Source organism: Labrus mixtus, chromosome 7, assembly GCF_963584025.1.
Source record: "Labrus mixtus chromosome 7, fLabMix1.1, whole genome shotgun sequence".
NCBI lineage: Eukaryota > Metazoa > Chordata > Actinopteri > Labriformes > Labridae > Labrus > Labrus mixtus.
The window spans coordinates 10271181-10297260 of record NC_083618.1 but is presented as its reverse complement, the minus strand read 5'-3'; the positions used below and the strand labels follow the sequence as shown (position 1 = coordinate 10297260).

Here is a 26080-nt window from a genome sequence, read left to right as displayed (position 1 = left end):
GGCTATATTGCTCCTCCTCCCTACAACAGCCCACACAAAAGTTCACCTGCATTGAAACAATGTGACGCTAGTTTAGAGAACGAAGGTAATATACAATCATACTGGTCACAGCCCAAACTCCAAAAGCAGGATGTCTCTGCAGATCTGCTTTGTCAAAGAAAAATTGAAAAAGAGGAGATTGCGCAACCAGACGGAAACCTTGAAACCTTTCTAGAGCTTGACAGACTTAAGCATAGACAACAGGAAATAGATGCTTTACAGGAAAGCAGTCACGATAGTATCCAGACAACAAACATACAGCACAAGATTATGTTGTCTCTACAAAAGCCACAGGTATTACAAGCTGTTCAGAATAAAAAGATAAATGAGGACTCGTCCTCAAAAGTCATTGAAGGCAGGAAGTTCAGTTTAAATAAAAAGAAGGGAGGTATGACCATATTCTGCTTGGTCTCCCGTATAGCGGGCACAACAGAAACCAGTTCTTTGCCACTTTGTACCTCCCAAGCAAACACTGAAAACACAGAATCAGCAGGGCTTTCTAAAAATCTCAGGGACAATGGTGACAAACTGGCAGATGAGGTAGACTTCAGAGCACCAGCAACGAAAGAGCAGTCGAATACTTCAGATTCAAGAAGCCTCCAAGCCAAACACAAGGATATACCAAGTTGTGTAGAAAGTTATGCCAATTCTTCATTTGGGAGTGAGGTTTCTCAGTCGGTGCAGCCTATGTCAGTCAAGTACCCTTTGTGGAGGGAGCCTAGTTCAACAAGCAGACCTGAAACTGACAGTTCATCTGAATTCTCAAAGGTAATCAGCAAGGAAGGGGAGTCAGATATTTTAGAAAACAAAATGGACTCTGTAAAAGTTCATCCGATTGACATTGAAGTAAGGAGACTGGATATCACAGAAGACACTGAATCTGAGGACAGCAATGGCCTCCTGGTTATAGACACAACCTGTGTACTTGTCAAAATGGAGCTGATTCCATCACCAAAGAAAGAGCATGTTCACTATTTAAACTCCACGCCACACACAGAAGAGAGTCCCCTTGATATTCTCTCCACAGTCTCTCCTGAAGTTGACCAATCAAACAGTCAGCTGAATCAAGAAGTGGCATCAGACCAAAACTCAGACTCAACCCCCTTGAACCTTATTGAAGGGCTTGAGACTCAACAAGAATCAGATCTTGGAGAGAAAAAGGAACCAGAGGGGGAAATTGAACTCTTCCCCTGCACTTCATCATCTTTAGTTTCTGATGGGGAAACCATGGTGGAGCGCGCTGAAAGAATACTCGGAATCCCTTTACAAGACTGCATCACTGAACAGAAACCTGAAGACCCTGTGTCACTTTTGGACTCATTCATGGAAAACCAAGAAGGTTGCCCTTCTCCAACTGAAGATGACAACCATTCTGATGCAGTGGATCAAATCCAAGAGGACACAATAGAGGAGACGCAGTCAAAGAATCCAACAGAGGTTGTTAGCCAAACTGAGGATGCAGTTTGTTTGCAAGAGGATAATGATGTCAAAATTGAGAAAGAATGTGAAGACAGTCAGGACTTTCCAGGAATACAGAAGCATGTGTCTAATAGGTCTGAAGAGAATACAATTGTCTCCCACCTCGAAAATGACATTAAATGTTCACTTGAAAATGAAACGACTGATGATCATCCGCTTGAATCTACTGAGGAAGACAATACGACCGAGCAGGGTCATGACAAAAATCTGCCTTTAGAAATTGATACCCTTACTCAACAGCCAGACTTACCTGACCTCAACTCCACAGAAAACCAAGCTCCTCATCCAGAAATCGTATGTTGTACTAACACCCCATCAGAGCAACTGCCACCTCCACTTCAATCAAATGTATTTTCCCAGAGCTCAACTCCCCAAACAGACAAATGTCCCATTCCTTCTCTTGATGTAATTGATCAAGCTGCGGAAGCATTTTCCAATGGAGCAGAGGACCAAGATCAATGGGGTGAACTATCACAGCCAATAAATGATGAGATCAACAATGCGCTTGCCAAAGACATGACAGATGAGTGGGTGACAAAGAAGACTTTTTGCCTATCAGATAATGCTTCTTGTGTAAAAGAGAGCATTGTCACCGATGAACAACAAACAAACCAAGCTGATAAAGATCTCACAGGCCATATTATGGAAGATGATGTTGAGTTCAATTTTCCACAATTTGAATGTGTCCAATCAGAGGATGTTGCTTGTGCCATAGATTCTTACATGACTGAAGAGCAACAACCTAAAGAAGTCACTGAGGATCTTACAGGTGTTTTGCAAAATACATTATCCATAGGCAATGCAATAGACACTCAAACTCAAATGGAGACCTCAATTGTACAGGACAGTGAACCACTGTCTGAAGCCCCTGACTCCTGTCCTCCCTCACCCCGTTCTTTATCTCCATCACATTTGGAGTTGCTCTCAAGTTTTTCATCAGATGAATCAAACAAGCCTGTCAAAGAGTTAGTTTCTCTTTTGGAAGTGGACTCAGTCTGTTCATCAGCTCTTGATTCTGATTTGGATGCTGATCCTGCTGAGGGCATCCTAGAAACTTTCCCTCCTCCTCTTTATCAGGAGTCGTGTGAAGAGTATCTTCAGCCGTCATCTTCCTCATTCATACCCACAGTCCTGCATCTCAGCTCTTCACCCCCTTTACCAAAAGAAGGATCGGGACGGGATTCCCCTGACATAACCCTGAAAGAACAGCCCCAGTATCCTAGGTTGCTGCGGGATGCAGTCAATCGCATAAGGAAACATACAGCACCCGACTCTGAGAACGAGGAGGAGGATGTAAGTGAGCTGTGGGATCCAGAAAGCAGGGCTGAAACCTTAGGTAATCCAGACGGGGTAGAGAACATTACGTCTAAGAAGAAAGTCATTGATAATGCAGGGCAACATGTTTTTACAGAAGGAAGTGTTGATGAAGTTAAGGAGGGACAAATGGAGCAGAGTCCCGAGACATGTGGACATCCTGAAGAAGACACTCTGTCCTGCAGTAGCACAAGTAGCCATGGCTCTGGGGACACTGTTTTAGTAGCAGATGAGGATGAGGTTGAAGAATCAGAGCCTGATGCTGGGACAGAAATCAACCAAAAGGAATATGAAAAGTTTCAGAATGCAGAGGAAGAGCAATGTTTTTCCTGTGAAGAAAAAGACGAGACCGCAGCTAAGAATGAGATGGATAAGGATGAAGAGGAGAGCGTAAAAATTCTATCTATATGTAGTGATGACTGTCCATTTGTTGAGGAAAATAAAACCACCGAAGCAATGGAAATTACAGAAACAAAGCAAAAAGATGAGGTTTCTGTGCCTTCAATGGACACAGCTTCAGAAGGGATGACTGAAAGTGAATTAGTGAATTAGTAATTTAATGCATTAACACTGACCCAATGTATTTAATTTGGCATCTAACAACTGTGTGCCATCTCCATTTTTTATTGTGCCTGGTGAGTGTCAGCTATTTTTTCTATCGTATTCATAGGTGCTTTTCTAACAAAGATTAATGTTTTAGTTCCAGTGTTATACTAGACGTTTCATTTCAGATGGATAAGTGGTGATAAGAGAAATCCAACATATCCACACCAACTCTGTGTGACAAATTGATTATTTTGGAGCAGATGTAGTCATACCCTTTCTCAAAACATTCATTTGTATGTGTCTGCTATTTCTAGGAATGTAAGGTAATATAGCTGGTGTGCAATTATGGAAGTGGTTTTAATAAAACATTTGTTTTTTTGAAAATATGTCACGATGGGGTTATATCTCATTCCAAAAATCTAAAAACAAGTGGATTAACAAATAATCATTGCAGCTGTGTATTATGTCTCTCAGTGTCATTTAGTTTGTGTCATCTGACTCACCTGCTTTGAAGGTTTCGAAAAAGTGGTAATTTATTATTTCATGATAACTGAATTCACTTCAAAAACTCTAAATATCCTCAGGCAAATGTGTCAGCTCATTTCTGGTTATGACTTTCTGTGAGTATAAATTAGGACTTCTAAACCTCAGAATACACAGATCCTTATTATTCAAAGGCATCAATTAATGATTGAACAGATTTATGATTGAGGCTCTGTGAATAACAGTTTACAATTAGAATGTCAAGTTGTGTTGTCGTTGGAAAAGTATGCTACGATCTATTAAAGACAAGACAGATGCAGAAAACGTACAAAATTTATATATAAAAAAAGAATTACAGGAGAATGTTCACATGAGACAGCAAGGTCAATTTTTTCACACATTGAAAAAAATAAATGATACCAAAAACACTTCCAGACCTTTGTCGTTGACAGTACAACACTGTGTTTAACTAAGTAGGTGTTATATCATTGGGTGGTTGTGGTGTGCTGGCACACTCTAGTGGAGTTACATTAGAATAGTTTGACCAGTCTTTAGTGTTGCCATATAAAACTGTTCTTACCAAACTAATAAATAACCCTTTATATTTCACAATTTAAGGGTATTGCAGCTAGGTTTCAAAGTGTTCAATGAAAAGAAGATTTGTAACATTTCTTCTAAAAGTATATTTTTCTACTCTCAATTTAAAGGTTATCGTGAGGAGAAAGTTGATTTTTTTTTTCAATCATAATTTGTGTTGGCACTGACCCCTACTATTAAGCTTTTTTTCAGGTTATTACTAACTTAATATATTTTTATTTGGCTTGAAATCATGTACCACTGGAGGCAACACATTTAAGGTTGTATTCAAAGTTTTGCACCAAGCAGTGGTTGAAGTCTAACAATTGTCCTTGATTGTCCTTTTTGCTTGCTGAATCTTCAGCTGTGCATTTCTCAAGTGGGATCATTGTTCATGAAAAATATGCATATAGCATCCACACACCTCCTCAGCAGCAACATTTCACCTACTTGTAATTTTAATACATTTCACTTAAACAGTAACAATATTGGAGGCTGATTGGTAAACTTGATTCATCTTTTTCAAGAGTGTGCTTTTCACTGATGGACAAGTAACTGAAAATGTGTAACTACCGTAGTTACGGTTACCACTACTTTTTTTAACAAGGGATATTTACCTAAACAAGAAGGCAGAGCTGAAACCATTTCAACTGATCAATAAATATAAGTCAGCATTCAAAACTCTCAACTGAAGCCAGAAATAATCTTTTTATCGAATGCCACTTTCATTGGTGAAAAAGTCAGTGTAGATGCCCAATCATTAAATAATTAGCAGAAACCACCACGGTCTTGCTATGCACTGGAGTTCATGTCTAAACCAAATGTGCTATTTGAATTAAACGTATATTTGGAGATACAAATAAAGACTGAAGGACCATTTGACCAAATGCTACCTGATCTCTGAGTTCTTGTCTTAAATTAAAGTAACCATGTATACACAATGCATCCTGTAAGAAATCCTCTAAGTCTGATTTCACCCATTCACAGTTAAGAGTTGATCATGTGAAGAACCCTTCTAAACAAGAGTCTTTAAATAAAGCAAAATATTCATAAGTAAAATAACTTAGTACGTAAACATGTGACAAGAAAAATTTGAAGAGATAAAGGTAATAAATGGTGAACTGGTCCTCAGATTTTCCCATCTCCAGGTCTATCTTTTATTATTTTACATGTTTTTACATCTTTCTCCACAACTAGTGTTCACAAGTGAGAAGGAATAACTGAAAATATTACAGCACCTAACATCTGAGGGGCAGAGGAGAGACGACAGGAATGGTAAGACAATATCAAAGTTCGTCATGGGGTATTTTCAAAGCGTGGTCACAGAGGTCTGTAGAGAACACAAGACAGAAATACAGTGAAAGAAACACAGTGAGTTTAAACACAGATGTTGCAGTGGAAAACAGTAAGATGAATTTACAAAAGACAGTAAAACTGCATTAAACATAAAAAAACATACCTGTCCTCTTGCTGCAGAGTTTGTCTTTGACATTATCTGTCTCATGAGCAAAGAATTCTATGATTTCATCCTCATTCTGCTCGACAATCGTTTCACACTGGAGAAATAAGTTTTAAAAAACAAAACAATGTAAGAGGCTGCACAACTCGCATAAGAAGCCACAAGATCTAGGTATGTGGGTAGTATAAAAAGTATTCTAGTTCAGACAACCTGTTCACTTCCCTTCACAGCAACAATAGAACCAGAATAATTGAAATCCAAACATAAGATGATGCCTCAAAAAGTAATCAAGCAGAATTTCTTGGAGGGCAAAAAATCTACTCACTGCAAATTTTAGACTGGATGTAACTCTTGAATCTAGCGTGGCCTCCGACAGGTCCATGGCTTCACCACTCCGAGATTTTATCCTTAAGTAGGAATGTCTGTTTGTGAGAGAATCTTTGTGCTCCCCATAGTCTTCCATCCTCTCGCACACATTTTCCATCAGCTCAAGGAGGTTTCTTTCTGAGCGAGCCAGAGGAACCTGGTGGCATAACAAAAAATCTGAATTAAAGAAGACGTCAGGGTAAAGTATTAAATTCATAAACAAATAGGTTTAAAGTTGTATAAGTACAAGCAACAAATAATTAATTAATTCATGTGCCAGTATCTGATCAAAGAATAATAACACAAATGTCACAGTCTGACCCAGGTAGCTACTTACAAAATCAATATACATACATTGAGGTTAAGCCAGACAACATGCTCAAATAGTGGTCATCTCACTATCAGATATTAGCAACAGGTTGGTATATTTATCTGCAGGACAGAGTCCAAGAGAAATTTCCCTTTGGGGAAAATAAAGTACATCTGATCTGATCTTATTCAGGATAATGTTGACTGTTATCTAATCTGCAGACTTGTTTCTCTATTTTTTTTTTAAATGTTATATGTATTTAATAAACATAAGAAGCATTGATAATTGATCATAACAAATTATTGAGTGTCTTGTTTCTTAAAAAAATAACAGTCCAAAACTGAGACATCTTTTTCGTTTACTACAATATAAGAGAGAGAACAGCAGCAACACCTCCTATCTTTGAAACATTCATCTTTAAAAGACCTTGGTCGGATGAGGGTGTTTGTTTTCAGAAGTACATTCATGTGTACAGTAGTGGGTGTGTGTTGGACACAGATTACTACGTGGCCGTGTTTCTGCATTACCTCCCTGATCGACTGGCTTCCGTCGGGGTTGATCCTGAAGGACCCCGTCTGAATCATTTTCTTTGGATCTATCTGGGAAATGGCCCACTCCATCTCATCTACGACAGCCCTGCACGCTGCGGGAAGCAAAGAAGACACCTTAGGGCTTGTTTTTCTGTCTTTGAGAACTGAACATAGAGTGAGGCTGAGATAACAACAAGTACCTCCACATCTGATGTCCTGTCCCTGTCTGGCTGCTTGGCTGCAGCTCGGGAGGAAACACAGAAACACACACGATGCGAGCACAAGAGTCACTTCTCTCATCTTGCATCTGAAACACAGGTTCCATCACAATTCAAGCTGACACATCGACCGGCCACAGACTCGTTCAAGTGTCAGTAATCCGGTATCGGATAAATTATTTATCTCTTCGTACACCTCTCGCTTAAACAATCATCATGTTCGACTACTATGGAACAAGAGAATGATTCAGACACAAAAAAAGACACCGTTTTGCAAACTTTTCGTTTTACTTACAAGTTTCTTGCCGTGTTTTCGACGTCACGCTTTTCCACGCTGTTCCATAGCATTCGGTGAAATGTGGTGACGTAGGTAACGGAGCTGCTGGACAGGATGGAGCCGTGCTTGAGACAGCGCCCTCGCGTGACCAGGAAGCTGCATCCGATTTGCCGTTACCAAGGCAACCCTCAAACCTGTTGAAGGTGGGCTGCTTGTTTAAAAGCTATGTTTAAATTGAAGCCACAGGGGGTGGGGATACAACAAGTGACATTAAGAAATACAATCTGAAGAAGAACTTGAGAAAGTGACATGAGAAAGGAAATGTCAAATGTTCTCCAAATTTTAAAAGAAAGAGCAACATGTAACATGTAATTAGCTAAACTACATCTTACTTTACTGTAAAGTCGACATTACTGCGGCTGCTGCTTTTTGAAGCTTCAACCTAAGTAACTATTTTGTATGAAACTATAAAAAAAAAACGTTTACACAAATACGAACAACAAACTGAATACAAACACAGTGATGTGTGAGTAAAACTGAGTGTGTGAGAGAGGAACTACTCATGAAGTGTGCTGCTACCTCCTGCTGTTGAATCGTATCATGCTTATCATGTGTTCAGGGGGCAACATGGCATCTTCAACAATCACTCTGGGGCTACCGTATTACATAATGATTATTTCACAGGTGAATTTCAAAGCACTCAGCAAGAAAAGCACATGATGGTACAGATAAAATTAACTATGGTTCTGCTCTATTCAAATTCAACTTGTTATCCATCATAGTCTGACAGTGAGACACTGTCTGAAGCAGCTGATTCAAACTCAATTATCTTTAAAATATGTTGAAAATGTGTTTGAACTACTGCTGTATTATACAAATACTGATATGACAATAAACACTTAATGTGATGATAAAACTTTGCAGGCAATTCAATAGATATTCTAAGAACACTGAAGCCATTACAAAGTAGAAAATATGTATAATCAAACCTATACTGTTTTTTATATATTTATGAATAAGAAGAGACACTAAATGTCCTTTAAGTTTCCTTTATCTGAGTAAGAGCAGCAACACAACAACGGACACGTTTCAGCACTAGGCCTTCATCAGCGCTCATGTTTTGCTGCTCTTACCCAGATAAAGGAAACTTAAAGAACATTTAGTGTGCTGCTGACTTTCTGTCTCGTTTTAGTCTTGTTGCAGTCGAGCACCTGAAACTGGGTTTACTGTCGAGTGTGCTCCTTTTTTTGCTATTAATGAATAAGACTCAATATTCAACCAGAGAACAATTGACTGTCTAATAATATTAATTAAAAGAACAAATTATACACATTCAAAAACCATAAAGATTTTTAGGGTAAAAAGGTTTAAAGATACTTTTTTAATGATTCATTTTTTTACACAAGAAAAAAACATTGTCAAAATATGACGTTTATGACATAATTTAAAACAACACATCTGATGACATCACTACCCTCTTGGTCTTTAGAAACACTTAATCATAAAGTACAACTTCATCAGATCAACATGAACCTCACTTACAATACAGTATGGCATGTTCCTGTCTGGTCTTTGAAATCAGTACAAACAAGTGTTTTCAAACTCAGACACTTTCTAATACTTGATCTTACGACAAATGATGTTGTAATCAAAAGAAGATATATCTGAGGTATTTTTTCCATAGAATTCACTGGAAACAAGTTTGAAACACAACCTGAGGTTCATATGTAGATGAACTCGTGAATAACAAAATGCCTTTATCCTGCAGAAAAATAAGTTAAAAGATTGTTGAGTCATTTCATTTATTTTTGTTGCTTTAAATTACAACTTGAACCATTTCTTTTGTAATTCAATGCTGGTTTGTAATGATTAAAAAGTGCTACTAAAAAGAATTGTTGTTTAAAAACGTGGCTTTTCACATGAGAAAATACTTTTAGGCAAACATAAAATATTTTTTTCCAATGACAAATTTTGGTCTTCCAGAAAGTATGATGGCAAGTGCAGAACACAGTGAAGCCCCCAGAAGGCCAATTAGAAAATGTAATAGACTTTCAATAAAGGTAGTGAAAGTTGGAATTGTTGCACCTAAAACAACACGAGTTATTTGAAAAAGCTTGTTATCGTTTCTAACTGAATAATGAATAGGCACAGGGTGAGCACAGGAGGCACTGTGGTGGTCTGCTCAGCTCACCCCTCAGTCCCCCCCCACACACACACTTATCTCAGATATTAAAAGCTCTCATTTTCTGTAACAGAGTGCACTTTATTACACATCTGCACAAATTTGGCATAATCAGGTAGACAGTTCACAGAAAGCTGAAGCTAAATTCAATTAAAAACAAACTAAACTAGATGTTCACTTAAACTGCATTTAAGTCAAAGTAGCATTTAATACAAAATAGAAACTACACATGAATATACAAATCTTGAAGTGAACAGACCTACGCTTAACAGTGAAGAACATAATAAAAAATTTAATTAAAAAAATTGGAGATACCAAACGATTATATTCTCATGGAGAATACTGATAGGAAACAGGCTGAGAGACACTGGACTGAACATACTTCAAGTATTAACATTTAGTTTCATCTACTTTAAATAGTAATCCATACTGGTGTGCTTACAGACATGTGCTGCTGTCTTATTTGCTACTACAACTGAAACTGAAGGTGATCACTGAAAAACCTGCGTAAAATGCATTTTAAAATTCACTGGAGAATCCAAAATCAATAAATTATTATTAAATAGGAATAAAGATTCTAGATTCTATTATTTATAATTTAATCTAATACCAAAAAACAAGTAATAGTTTGAATTTCGTAATTTTTGATCGATCTAAAAAAGTAAATGAAAAAACAGGCCATGGCAAAATTTCCATTTTAATATTTAATTTGTCCTATTTTGTTGTGTTTTACCAAGAAAAGCATGCTGGGAATTGCATGCACCTCACCAGAGCTTACACAGCTCATGAGATTTATGGCACAGCTCGAAAACAATATACTTTTCTTCATGTGGGTTGATCAGTGAGGAGAAATTATGAATCTGTCATTTCATCTACAAAACACAGGGAAAACTGTGTATTATTTAATTTAAGTACTAGGTATAGTTTTCTACTTTTACATTGTTATTCTAGTGTCAGTTATCACAATGGATTGGTCAAATTTCAACATTATGATTTTTTTAAACAGTTAAGATTTTATCTTAACCAGGGCTGCGGTTTGGTACCGACCAAACACAAAAACACATTCTCACTTTGAGATGACGTGTGACAAATCGGATTTACTTTGTCACAAGCTAAACCAGGGAGCAACTGAATGTTTAAAAACAACTTAATTAAACACATGTCTGTCAATGCTGAACCCCTGAGGCCATATTAGAGGTCCAAAGCAGCTTAAGTGCAACACTTGCCTAAAAAAAAACAGCAGACTGTTTCTCTGAACTCAAGACTCCAGTCTTTTGATGATGTAGAAACTTGTGTTTATAATTTTGCAACTTCTAAATGCAGAGTAGAAGGAACAACCTGGTTGGCACCTATTAACCAAAGTTATGGTGTCGTTAAAGATATGTGATTATAGATGCAATCAAAGGAAAACAGGACGCATTGAACCTCAAGATCTGTTTTTTTTTTCTGAACCATAATAAGTTAAGTGTCAAAGTTACAGAAACATTATTCGGTGAAACATGTCCCATTATTTGCAGGATTCTTACTTAGCTTAGGTTGCAGAGATCAAACTACCCTTATTGTTTTAATCAGCATACCAGACATCAGTGTGTGCATTATCTGTGCTGTAAGGACACTTCATATGTAAGGCACAGAGAGGTGAAGACAGACCTAATATTTACAGTCTATGAGACAGACACATACTGGCCGAGCTCTGATGGTCCCACGTTGGAGGCAGCACATCACTGCAAGTCTTCCTATCTCTCAACCATTGTGTCAGCGTCCATGTCGTTTAGTAAGTAAATGTCTGTGTGCCGCGACATCCCCAACTGCATTTGAAACAGAGAGAAGAGACAGATGTGTCATCAATGTGAGTTTTTAATGTTCATCAGGACAATTTGATTTGTCAAAGAATATTCATTTGCTTGATTTTGCCACAATTTTGATTTTGTCAACTGATTTAAGATTTTCAATAGAAAACTGATCATGAAAATGTCATAATCAAGAAAATACTGTTTTAAAACATAAGATACCTGCTAGGTCATTTTTTTATGATTTGTGAAAGTATCCGTCTTGTATGTTTTTTTTCATTGAAATATATGTACACATAGACAGCAGAGTATCAAGTCTAAGTGGTCATTTTCTTTTTTGTCAGACGGTAATGTGCTAAAGTTGATGCTATACAAATAAAAATTGATTGATTGATTGATTGAAATTGAAATAAAAACATGTGAAGCAGGAAAAAGCACAATGAATGCTATTTTAATCAGAGGGAAATATGTTCACAATTTGAGTATGATTGTTTCTGTAATTATAGCTTTATTAAGGGTGCTCACCTTGGGTCAAAGTGATATTTTCCAAACTCAACTCTCCTCATTTAAATCCAGGAAAGTCCTGCAAAAGAGAATTCTACTGCCTACCATGGTTTTCTATCATCCCTGGTTAGATTCATGTGAAATGAAATTCCATTGAAATTTCACCCTTTAACTCTATGTAATTTTCTAGATTACACAATGTGTGAAACCCATTTTTTAACTAGATTTACATCTTGCTACAAAACATGAGTCATCCAAAGATTTAGCTCTGTAGTTCTCATTTTTGATTTTTTAAATGTAAGGTCTGTTTAACACCTTCACATTCATGCTATACTATTTTCACAACTACAAACTCATAATCTTTCTACAGACATTCATACAGCAGACGCCAAACAATGTCCACGCATTATTTCCCATTTATTTTGAACACATTTTGTGCTTTATCCAGTAGCAACAACAGACATGAATCATTTGATCATAAAGAGCAGAAATGAGTGATTACTTCAGTGCACACTATACACGTTCCTCTGTAACAGTACAAATGTGCTTTAGCCATGTTTTTTTTTTATTTACTGCTGGAGAGGTATTCTTAGGACCCTTCATGAAGTCACAGTAAGTCAAATAACATCAAGTTACATTTCTATCACCAGTATGAAAAAGTTGAGGAGTTTCTGAAAACTCTGAACCAAAGACCTGCAGCTGTACTGAACAATGCAGTTAACATTAAATACAATGAACCAGAGATCTTTGCAGTGATCACTGTATGAACGTATGGGTGTGCTGGTTGGTACTGTATGTACATCTTGCTTGGATATTGCTACACTTGGTGCTTAAGTACAGTAAACACAGTCTATTCCCAATATTTTTTATCTTAATTTATTTCACAAGCTTGATAATATTTAATCATTCTGAGATTTGATTCCACATTTCAACATAGCTTTGCTGCCTTACAGCTGCTCACATGTTACACCATGTTTCACCATAGTTAGTTGGGCTAGGCTGTGTGAGGGCTGAAGGTGCAGAATTCATTCTCAGAGGTAACACGCTGAGTGTGGAAACATCGGCACTTGGCTTTTCTTATAATATAAATATGAAAAACAAAATCCCTTAACAAACATGTATGTTTGTTGTGTAAGTTAAACAGACAATGTATCTACAATAAATATATGTATCCTAAAGTAGAGTAAAAATGTTAAAGGGGAGAACAACTATTCCTGTTAGGTCTAAAGGGAGTCGTTTCAGAATGCTGGACATGCTGCAGCTTCATTAACACAAGCAATATACAAGAAATAGCAAAGAAATTTTCTTCATTTCAATTCATCTGAACAGGGTTTCTTCACAGATCAGTGGTATTTTTGGGATTTCATTTAAAAAAGGACTGCATTCTGGGCTCTTAATATGGCGAGAAACTTAAGATTTAGGGCTCTACTTGACTTCCTTGGTACTTGAATTATTTGAGCTTTTATTGACTTTTGTTTCCAGTCCTCCTTTAAAACCCGGATTGCCTAACAGGCAGCTCCTCTCCTTCTCTGCATAGCAGCATAGCTATCTTCATAAGCCAGCTATCACAAGATTTCTTGAAACAACTCTGTAATATTACAATTCCTTTCTGTCATCCCTTCATCCTTTAGCTTAAAGGGTTTCTTAAATGAAAGAAGTACTTTTCTTCTTTCACTTAAGAAATGCAAACAAACAAATCAATATTTATACAGATTATTTTTTTATCCAACAACTGAAACAAGAAAGTGCAACACGCTTTTCTCATTTTCTCTCTTTTTCCTTTTATACTGAAAAGTTCACTGTGAACACCTTTGCTCACTTGCTGCAGTTCAACCTGAGTCACCCTCAGAAGCTCTGAGTATGAGGTTGTTTGCTAAAGTTTAGTTCATGTAACGAGCTAGTGGGGTCACGATCACATCAAAGTAGCAGTCTTCATCAGAGCAGCCTCATCATTTAGATATATATATATATACATTTTTACATTCAGCTCTCCGACAGTTATGATCATTTATTCAAGCCAGTCATTCAAGCTCAGATTTAAGGGTTAGGCTTCTTTCATATACTTGTTAATAAAAAAAAAGGACTGCAGCTTGGTGAAGTGATACTTGAACTTTGCAGTTTTGCTTCTTGAAACTTTAGACAGGAATCAGGTCGCAACATCAAAACCCCTGACCAGAAGTTTTTTTTAAACGATGAAAGCTGAACATTATTTGGTGATTTTGGTAAAAGATAGTTGGACTAAAAAGTAGTTTCATGTCAATTGATAACAACTTAACTCTTTTAAAATGAATAACTGTCAGATGGTAATATGCAGTGAGTCAAACTGCTTTATAGAATAGATAATAAGAGGATGTTGAGGTAGACTGAAGATGGTGTATTGCAGCTAGAATGTATACATGTTAATTTATCAAAACTGAAAAGATTAGGTAGATTTTAAGATCGGCCTTTACTGAATATAAACGTATCCTTGTTTCGTTTTTCAGCAGGAATGCATGAACCATGAACATTTTACAGAAACGGATCATTCATATCATTTATATTTTTTTCTCTTGATCTCAATGCTGGCCAGAACATTTAAAAAAATACAATTGGAAGTTTTGCAATCCTGATGAATATGAACTTTACTGTGGCTTACATGTGTTCTTTGTTCTACTCTGCCTGTTTAATGAATTTGCAACAGTCAGGATTGCTAATGCATTATCAATAATCATTTGAAACTCTATGCATGAACTTCAGTTTATATCCTGCCTTTTTCTCCCAAAGATGACCAAAGTGTGCGACAAAACAGAGACTGTTGGCAATTGCTAAGATGCTGAGGTTCTTTTTATAGTATAGTTGACAAACATTAATTCTAGATAGCGATAGTATTTATGGGTTGCCTTGATGGTTTTTGATGTGTCGGCTGATGTATTTAAATCTCCTGATACGTTTCGAGTCTTAAACACCAAACACTGGCATTAAATCTTCTATGCTGGTGTGGTTTTATCTGACTGTCTACTAGGTACCTTTAAAGCACCACATTGAGACCCCCAATCCTACAAACAAGTACACCAGACATAAGCAGGTATTGTGCTCTCAAGATCCTACATGATCTTGCAGAATCCTGTTCAATACATGGCTCAGAGTCTCCGAGAGGAAAGAGGAAGGCTGCCTGGTAGTGTCCTGTTCAGTTCTAGGAGTCGGACTCAGACCGCTCCTCTATTAACACAGCACGTCTCTTGCTTACCCGGCTGCCAAAGTCCAGGCAGGAAACCCCCAAGGCAATCAAACAGTACCAAGCCTACGGACAATGACAGAGGGGAGAAAAGTCAAGACACAACAGTGTTTGTGTAGAAGAGATTTGGAATTATTTTCAAAATAAAATCTGAAATCTGAAACAATGCACATAAATATCATTTTTATTTTAAAATAAAAATATATCTGTGGGGCGCTGGTGGCGCAAAGGTTAGTGCACGCGCCCCATGTATGGCAGCTGTAATATCGAAGGGGGCGGCCCAGGTTCAAATCCAGCCTGTGGCTCCCTTCCTGCATGTCATTCCCCACTCAATCTCCCTGATTTCCAACTCTATCCACTGTCCTATCTCTCCATTAAAAGATCAAAAAGCACAAAAATAAATCTTTAAAAAAAAAATGTATCTGTATATTTACTTTATTTAATGTATTGGCCAAGTGATCTGTTTGATTTGATATATTTAATGTCATGATTTCTGTGCTAATGCTTGTATGCACAGCAAACTGCAGACCAGTATGAACTTTAAGTATGAAGATTAGTTATGTATTCATTGAAAAAAGCTTCATTATATTAACAGACAACTGTACTTGAGATGATTCATTTATAGGCGATAACATAATGTTTAAATGTTCTTACTTACCAGGTAGGCGACAAAACACAGATAGGCAACTGAGAGGAGGGCAGCGACAACGTAGAGCAGCGTACTGTTCAGTGTTGTGACGTAAACCACCACAAAGTATGTGTTGATTGCACAAACCACCAGGATGATGACGCTTCCGGAAATCTTCCACACCCTAATGACACAGAGATTATAAGACCATTGAGACAGAATGTTTTTTCCCAACTGTTTACCACTGCGTAAGTACCTAGTTTGCATATTTTATTCTTGGCAAATCAACTGCATCAAGTCTATTTCCTTTAACAACTCACCACAAGACTTTATCTGTCTTCATGTTGGAGAAACATCCAGTACACTCAGCTGACAATGACACATAAAAAGACCGTGCCATTTCCCTTCTCTTTTCAGTAGATTTGACTTTTTATCCTAATAAATATCCTGAAAACATAGAGACTAAATTTTGTCTGTGCGCTTCAATATTTGGCTTTGGATAGTTTGTGATGAAGGATCTCCAATCTATAAGCCCTAGTCTCTAGCTGTTTTGATTTTTTGGAATTGAAGCAGAAGCTATGGCTTTTAGGGATGTGCTGTAGATGAAATCATCAGTAATACAAATATCTCTCTGCTTGACATTTTGAGATATTTATGTCTTTTTTTTTAACCTGCAAGGTCTAAATCTCACAATGAATCCTTTTAATGAACAATGTAATACTAACAACCTGAAGAATACAGCTAACAACCCAATCATGTATTCCAGAGGCATGATAAAGTCAAGTATGAGAAATCAAATAATAATAAAAAAAGGGATGAGGGGGGTGGGTAGAGATAAAAGTATACGTTCACTCACAATCCATTAGCAAAGTCGCTCATTATGGAGGTCATACTGGTGAAGGTCAGGATTGGGATCAAAGCAAATGGAAGCTGTTGACCACAAAGAAGTCACACTAATTATTCAATAGGCAATTCACTACACAACAACAAGAACTGTCAGTTTATGGCTCGTTTAAGAAGAGCTTATTAGTACTTTTCTTATGATTGTGACTTCATGGTAAAATGGTTCTTCCTGACCTGCATGCTTTGTAGAACATTGAGGAAGTCGTTCATCCCCGTCAAGTGCTGAACATCCTGAAAAATGGCCACCAGGAGAGTAGGCGTGATGGCGATGGAGCGCGTAAGCAGCACCCGTGCAAACCGGGACCACTGAAGGTTCAGGAAACCCTGATCAAGCATGAAGTAAAAATCTGAGCACACTCATCATTTTTTTTTTTTTTTTTTTAATAACTTAGAGGAATATAACAAATACTTATTCACACCTCCATTACAAACTGCCCAGCGTAAGTGCCCGTCATGGTGGAACTCTGTCCAGCTGCCAGGATCCCGATTGCCCAGATGTAAAGGGCAGCAGATCCAAAGAAACAGCCAAGGACCACCCCCTGATCAAAGATAATCAAAAAGTTAGCCTCTCTCTCTCTTTCCACTAATCTATGCATTAAGAGCTATACTTTTGACAAAGAGTTGTTCAAATTACACAAACACACACCACGTACACAACATTTGAGTACTTAGTTAGTAGCCTAACTTCAATTTACACCAAATGAAATCAGCTAGAAGAACCTAAAAATACTAAATACCTGTGTGTTGTGCAGAATCTATAAAAACAGACTTCATGTTGCAAACTGTGTTTGTAACAATTGTTGCCCAGCAAGAAATGCAAAAAAAAGGTTCTTCTATCGTCACTCACTATATTTTTTTTTTCTAACTTGTGTTATCTGACAATAATGTACTCCTTTCAGCCAAACATACATAAGTATATCAGCAGATTAACGATTCCACAGTGACACGTGTTGAAGATGTAAATGTGTTGAGACATACCCCTTTGTAAATGTCCACCTCCAGTGTGCCGTTGTTTAAAGGGAAGAGATCCGTGTGAGGGCTGCCAGTTGCATTGCACTCTTCATTCTGCAACCAGGGACACAAACACATATTGACCCACATCTTAGAGCGCTACATGCTGTCTGTTTGCTAACAGCACTCATCACAGAACAGTAACACCAGTTTGAATTTGATCACCACAAGCTTGAGTAGTACACTATAATGAGAATTTTGAACACTTAAAACCCACCACTTGCATGTTGGTTTTATTGTAGAAGGCCTGAGCAAAGACTGCAACCACAAAGACGTTGATGAGGAAGGACACAAAGAGAGCTATGGTTGACTCGATGAAGTAGTACTTGTTGGCCTCCTTCACTTCATTCTTATTTTTGCGATCAACATCCCGTGACTGGTACATGAGGAAATAAACAGGATAACACCCAACTTTCATTAACACAGCTGTTATTGGTTGGCGATGAATGGCTGTAACACTGAGTCAATTCATAAAAAATAAGAACTCGACTGAGAAAATGAATAAATTCATTCAATAATGATTGTGACAATAAGTAGTAACATTAACACAGTAACATTCTGCAGGCCTTTCTCGTATCTACATTAAAATGGATTTTGATTCTGTGATTGCATGAAAGTCCTGAAAAGAAAAACAATCAACATAGTGCAACAAAGTTTTAACTTAGTCATGAAATTACTATTTAGCTAATACAAAAATATTGTTAGAAAAAAACTCCATCAAACGTGGCTTATTTGAGACTTTTTCCTTTTCCTGAAAATAAATAGGCTTCTCACCTTGACCAGTGCAGAGTGTAAGTAGATGTTGTGCGGCATGATGACAGCGCCAACGATTCCCACAGCCTGTAACAACTGCACCTGCCCACAGCCTGCGCAATACGGCACAAACATCCCCTTCAGCAGCTCACCCTGGTCGGGCTTTACTAAAACGTACTACACACAGGCAACACAAGGTCATCATGATACCTCAAAAAAAAAACTTCAGGTGTAAAGAAACAATTGAATTGATTAGGAAATTATGGAGGACGTTACCTCGTAACCGAAGCTGAGAGCCATTATGGTGATGAGTATGCCAAAGAAAGCTTCAAGTTTCCTTAGACCTACAATGACATACAAACTGCATCAACACTGGGAGTGCACACATTTTAGAAACTGACTGATCAGTAATGAAAAGTATATCCATACCATATTTGTCTAGAAAGAGGAACACAAATGTGTCTGTGATAGTGATGAGGACTCCTGCCCACAGTGGGATACTGTGAGACAAACAGGAGAAAATGTCGACAATTATAAGTATTTTTATTTAAATGTAAGTGTTGCATTCACTTTTCAGAGACAGGAAGCAAAAACGTACCGGCCCACAGAGAGAAGGTTGAACGCTATGGCACAGCCGATGACCTCCTGCATGTCTGAGCCAATAATCGCCAGTTCCACCATTAACCAAAGAATGATACGAGGAACCTGACAGAGAAAAACAGAGAAGAAAAATTCAGAGGACTGCAGATTAAACCAGTGATCAGCGTTCTATCATCGCTACTTACTGTTACTGTACAATATTTAGGTTGAGGACATTTAAGGACATAGTTTTTTGTTAATATAGTGCTGTGCTTCAAAGGTTAATGTTTAACAAAACAAAGAAAGCTAATGTGAGTGATGACAGTTGGGAAAGCTCACTGTTGGATATTGGCGGTTGCAGACTTCAGCCAAGTGCATCCCCGTGACAACGCCGAGGCGTGCAGCTAACCTCTGCAACAGAAGCCCAATGATGGTGGCTCCAAGGAGCACCCATAGGAGCTTAGAAAAGAAAAGCCAGACAAGACAGGGTAAATTTCACAGCTTTCAGTCAATACAAACCTTTGTTTTTCTATAACTACATATTGACAAGATGTCTCTGAGTGAATAAAACCACAAAAAAACCTCTGGAATCCTTCATTGTGAAACGGGAAAATACAAAAAAATAGAAGATACAATATTGTGCTTCAAATTTGACGAACAAGACGAACGGCGAGGACATTGCAGAACAAACTTTAATGGATCACCTTAAAGCCAGCTTTAGCTCCTGACTGAAGGTCAGACTCGATGTTCCCTGGATCCAAGTATGCAATGCTCATCAAAAACCCTGGTCCAGTGAAGGCCCAGAGCTTACGGAAACTGAACACCTAAAAAGAAAACCAGAGCTTTATAAATACAACTAATGTTGTGTTTTTTATATTGAAAGTTGAATTCTTTATTTATAACAAAAATATGTTTTGTGTTTCAAAAAATCTTACCAATTCTGATTAGTGTCAAACAAGAGTATAGCTTTGTACTTGAAATAAGATGCATTATCTACAGGTTTGCTGCTTATTTTCTACGAGACCTGATGAGTACCTGGTCAATGTTCCCAGGAATGGGAACCTTCTCTTCAAAGTATGTGCTGGTTAAGTTGTCGCCATAGTCCTCGGGTGAGGCAGGAGGAGTGATGGAGCTGTACTTGTTTGTCTGGACATTCTCCTGAGTGGAGTCCTCTGACAAAGCCACAGAGAATGGAAGCGGTAATTAGTGACAGGAGACGAGTCTGAAAAGTTTGCTTTCCCTCTTGCCGAACAAATAGTATCATGAGGTACCAATAAGGGAAATGATCTTCTTGTCATTCTGATTGGTTATGATAACCTTTCATATATCTGTTAGAGACTACTGAGTTTCGGGATGGGACATAATAAATATAACAGGTTGCTGTAGGCCATTCAACATGATGTGGTTTATTCTGTAGTACTGCATATTGAATGTATGGACAGCTGAATGAGATCCCCTGACAAGAGTTGCAGAAAAAATATAAAACATAATGCTTTGAACTCATCTACCGGTAATTCAAATTTAATTTCTAGAAAACAAGTCCTAAACCAAACTGTCCACTTCCAACTAAAGCCACACAGGGACAGACACAGCAGTCCAGGTTCAGACCTGATTGAACAAATAAGTGTGTTTTGTTTTTTTCAGACCTTTTTTTAGTTCATTGCTTTATAAAGAACTTTTACAACATTTTTAATTATTATTATTTCAAAATAACAGAAAACATATATTTATTAGTTTATTTCCTTAAGAAAATCTTTTATTCTGAGTCTCTAACACTCAGGGTACAGGAGCTTTATTAAGAAAACCGCACAAACTTAAAGATTAAGCCAATTTTCCATTTGAATACACAGGAAAACAAACCCTGATGCTGATGTTCTAGAAGCAATTCAACCTCAATTAGGAAAGTGCCGCAGAAGTGATTAAGTTCAAGAATTTTAATAAAATCTCTTTAATCAGCCTTAAATAATAACCTGTTATTAGAGGTGCCGTTCTCAAATCTGAAACCAGATGTCTACGTTGACAATTTTTGAAGTTAACAAAATGACATGAAAAGGATAACATATAAAGACCAGTCAATAAAAGACAAAAAAAAGAATTGAAAGTTTACTATTAAACAATGTGCACTACTCACTCAGTTTGGACCACTCGTTCTTTACTTCCTTCATCTCAGATTGACTGCAGGTCCTATAGTCCACAGCTCCCTAATAACAACTCTCCTTTTGATATGACTCAGCACTTTATAATCTCTTCTTTTTTTTTCTCGTCGACAGATGTCACAACAACATTCTGGCATCATGTCACCTAAATTTATCCCGACAAGGCGGAAGTAATGAATGCACACCACTGCTCACTTACTCAACTGACTAACACCTTAGACAATAAAGCACAACAACCGACTGCCTTAACACTTGAACTAACCATACAGCATCAAACACAGTAATAAAATCACAAAGGAAGCAACAAGCATTACAACATTCAGATTCTCCTCAAATCTACATTTTTGTAAATATGCTATCAAATACTTTTTAAACACAGTCACAGAATGTGAACCCCAGCCTTTACTAAAAACACCCATCAGGGGGCATTTCAGGATATTTCTATTATTTTAAGAAGTTACCTTCAAGGAGGTCTCCGTCTTGCTCAGCTTCCATCAGGGCAAGCTGAAGGATCCCTGGGAACTTGAGGGATGAATATCAGCTCCCCTGGAATAAGACAATAACAGTTATATAATCTGAAAAAGCATGAAAGAGAGTGAAATGTAAACAATAAGGCTAAGTATCAAGTTCAGAAGGAACAAAGTTGAGGCATGACTGTGCAAAATTGTGTTCAACTTTCTCCTTTTAACAAAAGGTCAACAACATTCATATTGACTAGTCATACTAATGAATTGTCCATATAAGTATGTGGCAAGGTCACTACTTTGATGAGAAACTCTTACAGAAAGCTTGAGTCAACTACTGACGTATAAGTTTCACTTCAACAATATGCATCCTTCCTCTTCCTCTAGTCTCACCAACCTTAGCCTCCTTAGCGCTTAACCCAAAAGATTTAAAAATAAAAAAAACATCACACTAGCGGAACATTCAAGTACACACTGTGCTCTGACACAGAGAGAGGCCCCCACTTTGTCTGCAGACTCATGATCCCACAGTCATGTGTTTTCAACAGGTCAAGGTTTCCATCAGAGTGCCACTTCCTCACGCTCAGAGTAATAAGAATTATCAAAGTGATAAGGTTCAAGGCACTTTGCTGAGTAGCAACAATTGGTTTAATAACATAAGAATTTGAGCAACAATAGATTTGACTGGCAAAATGTGACATGTTCCCTGTGCAACAAAACAACCAAAAATAACTTTAAACATAATGTCAAAATGAATTTAAAGTTCAACATAAAATAAGTTTGACTTTTTTGGCAACGATTGGTGTTTTGTTAAAGGAGGGGGCTTGAAGTGAAACACTCTGATGTTGAAGCAAGTGTTGCCCATTTCCCTCTCCTCTCCTTAGAATGTAACAAATCGCTCTCTACTGTTAACAGTCTGCTTACAACTGGGCACTGTATTCCAGACGAAGGCCGTTACTAGGCAGCTTTTACACTGCAGGCAAAACTAAGAAGCTGCTAGCATTAAGATACACTTCAAAATACTATGAATGATCGGCAGCTTTAAGGAATTGACCATAACTACATATGAATAAAGTACATATTATACATTTTAAACTAATACAGAAACAATGAGTATGGTGAGGGCCTTTACGAGAGGACGCTTTAGATTTTAACTCGATTTTGATTTATTCATTTTCCTTGAAAAAGCATAAAAGTATGTGTCAGACTATTTCTGTGACTTGAGATTGTAGACTTTGATGCTTTCTTTAAGTCTGTTCTGCTTCTTGATAAGTCTAATGATATTGAACATACCCCGTCCCTCTGTTTTGAGCCACCAGGTGTCTCAGTTAGGTCTTGAACTGCTTCACCCCCACACATTCACAATCCACTATACAACTATGACCTCATATAGATAAGGAACAATCTGAGCAGGTAGAGTCTACTATCACTAGAATGATCACTGAATCTGATTTAGGTATGCTTTGCACTGGTTTGTCAGAATGTATTAATTGTGACCATTGGTTCCAGTTGAGAATATCTTTACTGTCTTTATTGCATCAGCAGCACTGATCTTGTCAAATTCTAGGAACAAATAAAGTTTATGTGCTGATAAAAGAGAATTAGACTGACCAAGGTTCCCACTAGCTACGAATGTGATCTGGTCCACAAAGGATGTTTAACACTTTGCGATAAAAATACCAGTATGATTAAGATTTGGAAAACATTCAGTCAAGTAAATCAACTTGATTTAAATTAAAAAGTTATAAGCCTAATAAGAAGAAACCAGAAGCAGCCGATCTACTGACTTTCCCCAAAGCATTGGCCTCAACATAAACCTCCAGCCTAATCTTAACAGGACAGCTTTTACAATCATTCAATCTATGACAACTCCCTAACTGAAAAAAAGCATCAGAACCAAGGACTGTAAATAGATCTGAACATAATCATGCCAAAAGAATTTTTTTTTAAATGCCATGCAAACTTAAATACACAGCCTTAGCTTATAATGTTTTATTTCAGTAACAAAACCTATATGATAAAAAAAAAACCTGATTTCATTTGAGTTACTACTTTCACATGAGGACTCAGCAGCAGCATCAGCAAGACATCAGACTTGTAAAATCCAGCACAGCTCTTAGCAACCCCGCAAACATGCAGCTACTCTGACAATGAACAGTAATCTCTCACTCTGTTCAATGAGGCAATCCATCATAAAATACTCTAGCGTAAAAACTGGTCAATCAACAATTGTACAACTCATATGCACATGTCAAACAGATCATCGTATAACCAATGCTTTAATGCCTACCTGTCTTTTTACATATAGCCATGGGCTTGCTGTGCTACCCAGCCTGACTTAAGTGATTTCAAAAGTCAAAAAGAAAATACTAGAATCCCTACTGTGACTTAAGGCTAGTACAGACTCCGATCCCTAATTCATAATGCATCGATCATACGTGTCAAAAAACCATTCCTATTGCAAATGTCAAAATGATTTTATTTTATATCAGGTATGAACTGAAGGAAGGTAATGTTCATCGCTGGTGTCTTATGCACAATATGCAGATTAACTCTTGCTCTATTTTGTGTGATTCTGATGAACTTTTCACCGTGACAGAAGTTCAACATGCCAACTCTGCAAATCATTTGCCATATCTTACAGCAACAGTGACAATGAACCAACATTACTTCTGAATGTCTGATAAATTGTCTTTGCATGACTGTCTGCTAACCGGAAATATGTAATATCGTATCATTAAGTTTACATATTAGTTGTGTGATTACTATAAAGCTCGTTTTTTTAATGGTGAATGAGGATCATTTAATCACCTTGCGAGTTGATGCACTGATTACATTTCCTGCTATGACACATGAATCCGCAAGTTGACTTTACATTTCACAATTAGTGGAGTAAGAGAGTCATTTCTGCTCATATGTTGCTTTTAAGTTTCAACACATTGTTGTAATATCAGAATGATGTTGGACAACAGTCAAAGTCTTAAATGAATAACGAATGCTGTAAATAAAATGTAAAAAGGTCCCCAAGCAAATAGACAGTAGTTTTAAGAAATAAACTACAACTTTAAACTTTTGACCTCTCGTCCCAGTAACTGAGCTACTGATGCTACTGCTGTTTAACCACTTAAACACAAACCAAGCAAGCGATAAACACAGTTAATGAGTTTACCAAAGACACACTAACACCACTTGGATCAAATAGGAACATTTAAACCCGGGGGGCCCTGGCTAACATTGAACATTACTGCTCCTATGTGTGATCAAGCTAACAAGTTTCCATGATGTCTGCTGTCTGGATACGTCAGCGTCAGTCATACAAAATGTGAAAACACTCTTACCTGCGAATATGTTACAGGAGGACAAAACAAGATTTGGGTTAAACGATAAAAGCTCTTATGAAACTGTCGACACGTGTCATTGAGAAAATAGCTTAATAACACGTTATCGGGTTAAATTCTGGTGAAGTCTGTCCATGTCAAAGGTAAGTACAACAACGAGTGCGCATGTGCATGAAAACTGAACTGATGTGATTGGTCAGTAGTGGAGATATGTCACGTGTTTATGTCATGACGCCATTGAAGCCCTGGGTTTTGTTCGTCAGGTAGTGTTAAACAAATGTTAACCCGTTAATGTTAGGGCATCAAAAGAAGAAAGTATATTCAATGCAGAAATATGGCTCATTGACATAGCTCATTGAATGTGAAACTATGTATAACCATCAAGTATTATTAATGGTGCAGGGATGTCTACTCGTGTAGTTGACAGGTTTTTTTTGTAAACTAAACCACTCTCATTTAATCTATAGCAAGAAATGTATGATATTTTATATAATTATGATGGGCTTTATACATATCCTCTCCTAATGCAAAGTAAGTAACTAGAATGATACAATTCATTCCCAATTCACAAGAGTGCACTTAAGTACAGTATGTACTTTACCACTTTTATCATTGGCTTTTTAAAATTTAACTTGTTTTCTTTTCCAAAGCTTTTCCAATGAAGCCCCGGGAACAATTTTATACATTATTTTTTAAATGTACCTTTATGAAGATGCCATTTTTTTTATATTCACAATTAAGAAACACAATAAATTAATAATTTAACTGTAATTACATTCATAAAACCTTTATTGAGATAATAATAATATTACTTTAGGGAAGAAAAAAAAAACGAAAAGAAGAAAAGTCCGATAAGTTTATTTCTGATGCGATAAAAAAAAGTTCCACTAAATCACGTTGCTGTGCGTTCCCTCGCGATATCCTGGTCACTCTGTGTGTTGCATTCATGTGGTATCGGACA

At 37.3% G+C, this 26080-nt stretch overlaps 2 protein-coding genes across 3 annotated transcripts; both read right to left on the bottom strand.

Moving 5' to 3' along the window:
- Nucleotides 1-4176: 4176 nt before the first annotated feature.
- Nucleotides 4177-7795, bottom strand: cnpy2 (canopy FGF signaling regulator 2). Its single transcript, XM_061042749.1, has 6 exons — nt 7616-7795; nt 7303-7409; nt 7100-7215; nt 6222-6419; nt 5897-5993; nt 4177-5767 (listed from the first exon to the last, which is right to left on the bottom strand). The coding sequence occupies exons 1-6, from the start codon at nt 7666-7668 to the stop codon at nt 5724-5726; spliced, it is 615 nt and encodes a 204-aa protein (XP_060898732.1). The 5' UTR covers nt 7669-7795; the 3' UTR covers nt 4177-5723.
- A 1168-nt stretch (nt 7796-8963) lies between these two features.
- LOC132977855 (natural resistance-associated macrophage protein 2-like) lies at nt 8964-25278 on the bottom strand. 2 transcript variants are annotated; one of them, XM_061042746.1, is made up of 17 exons: nt 25120-25278; nt 21779-21863; nt 20197-20333; nt 19866-19985; nt 19501-19620; nt 19181-19287; nt 19012-19082; nt 18859-18926; nt 18604-18759; nt 18047-18205; nt 17797-17883; nt 17238-17357; nt 16993-17142; nt 16772-16845; nt 15946-16099; nt 15300-15353; nt 8964-11587 (listed from the first exon to the last, which is right to left on the bottom strand). In XM_061042746.1, exons 2-17 carry the CDS (start codon nt 21810-21812, stop codon nt 11516-11518), a joined length of 1683 nt encoding a protein of 560 aa, XP_060898729.1. In that variant the 5' UTR covers nt 21813-21863; nt 25120-25278; the 3' UTR covers nt 8964-11515. The 2 variants fall into 2 exon arrangements, with proteins under 2 accessions (XP_060898729.1, XP_060898730.1); XM_061042747.1 differs by lacking the exons at nt 21779-21863; nt 25120-25278 and adding an exon at nt 21293-21386.
- Between the last annotated feature and the right edge of the window lie 802 nt (nt 25279-26080).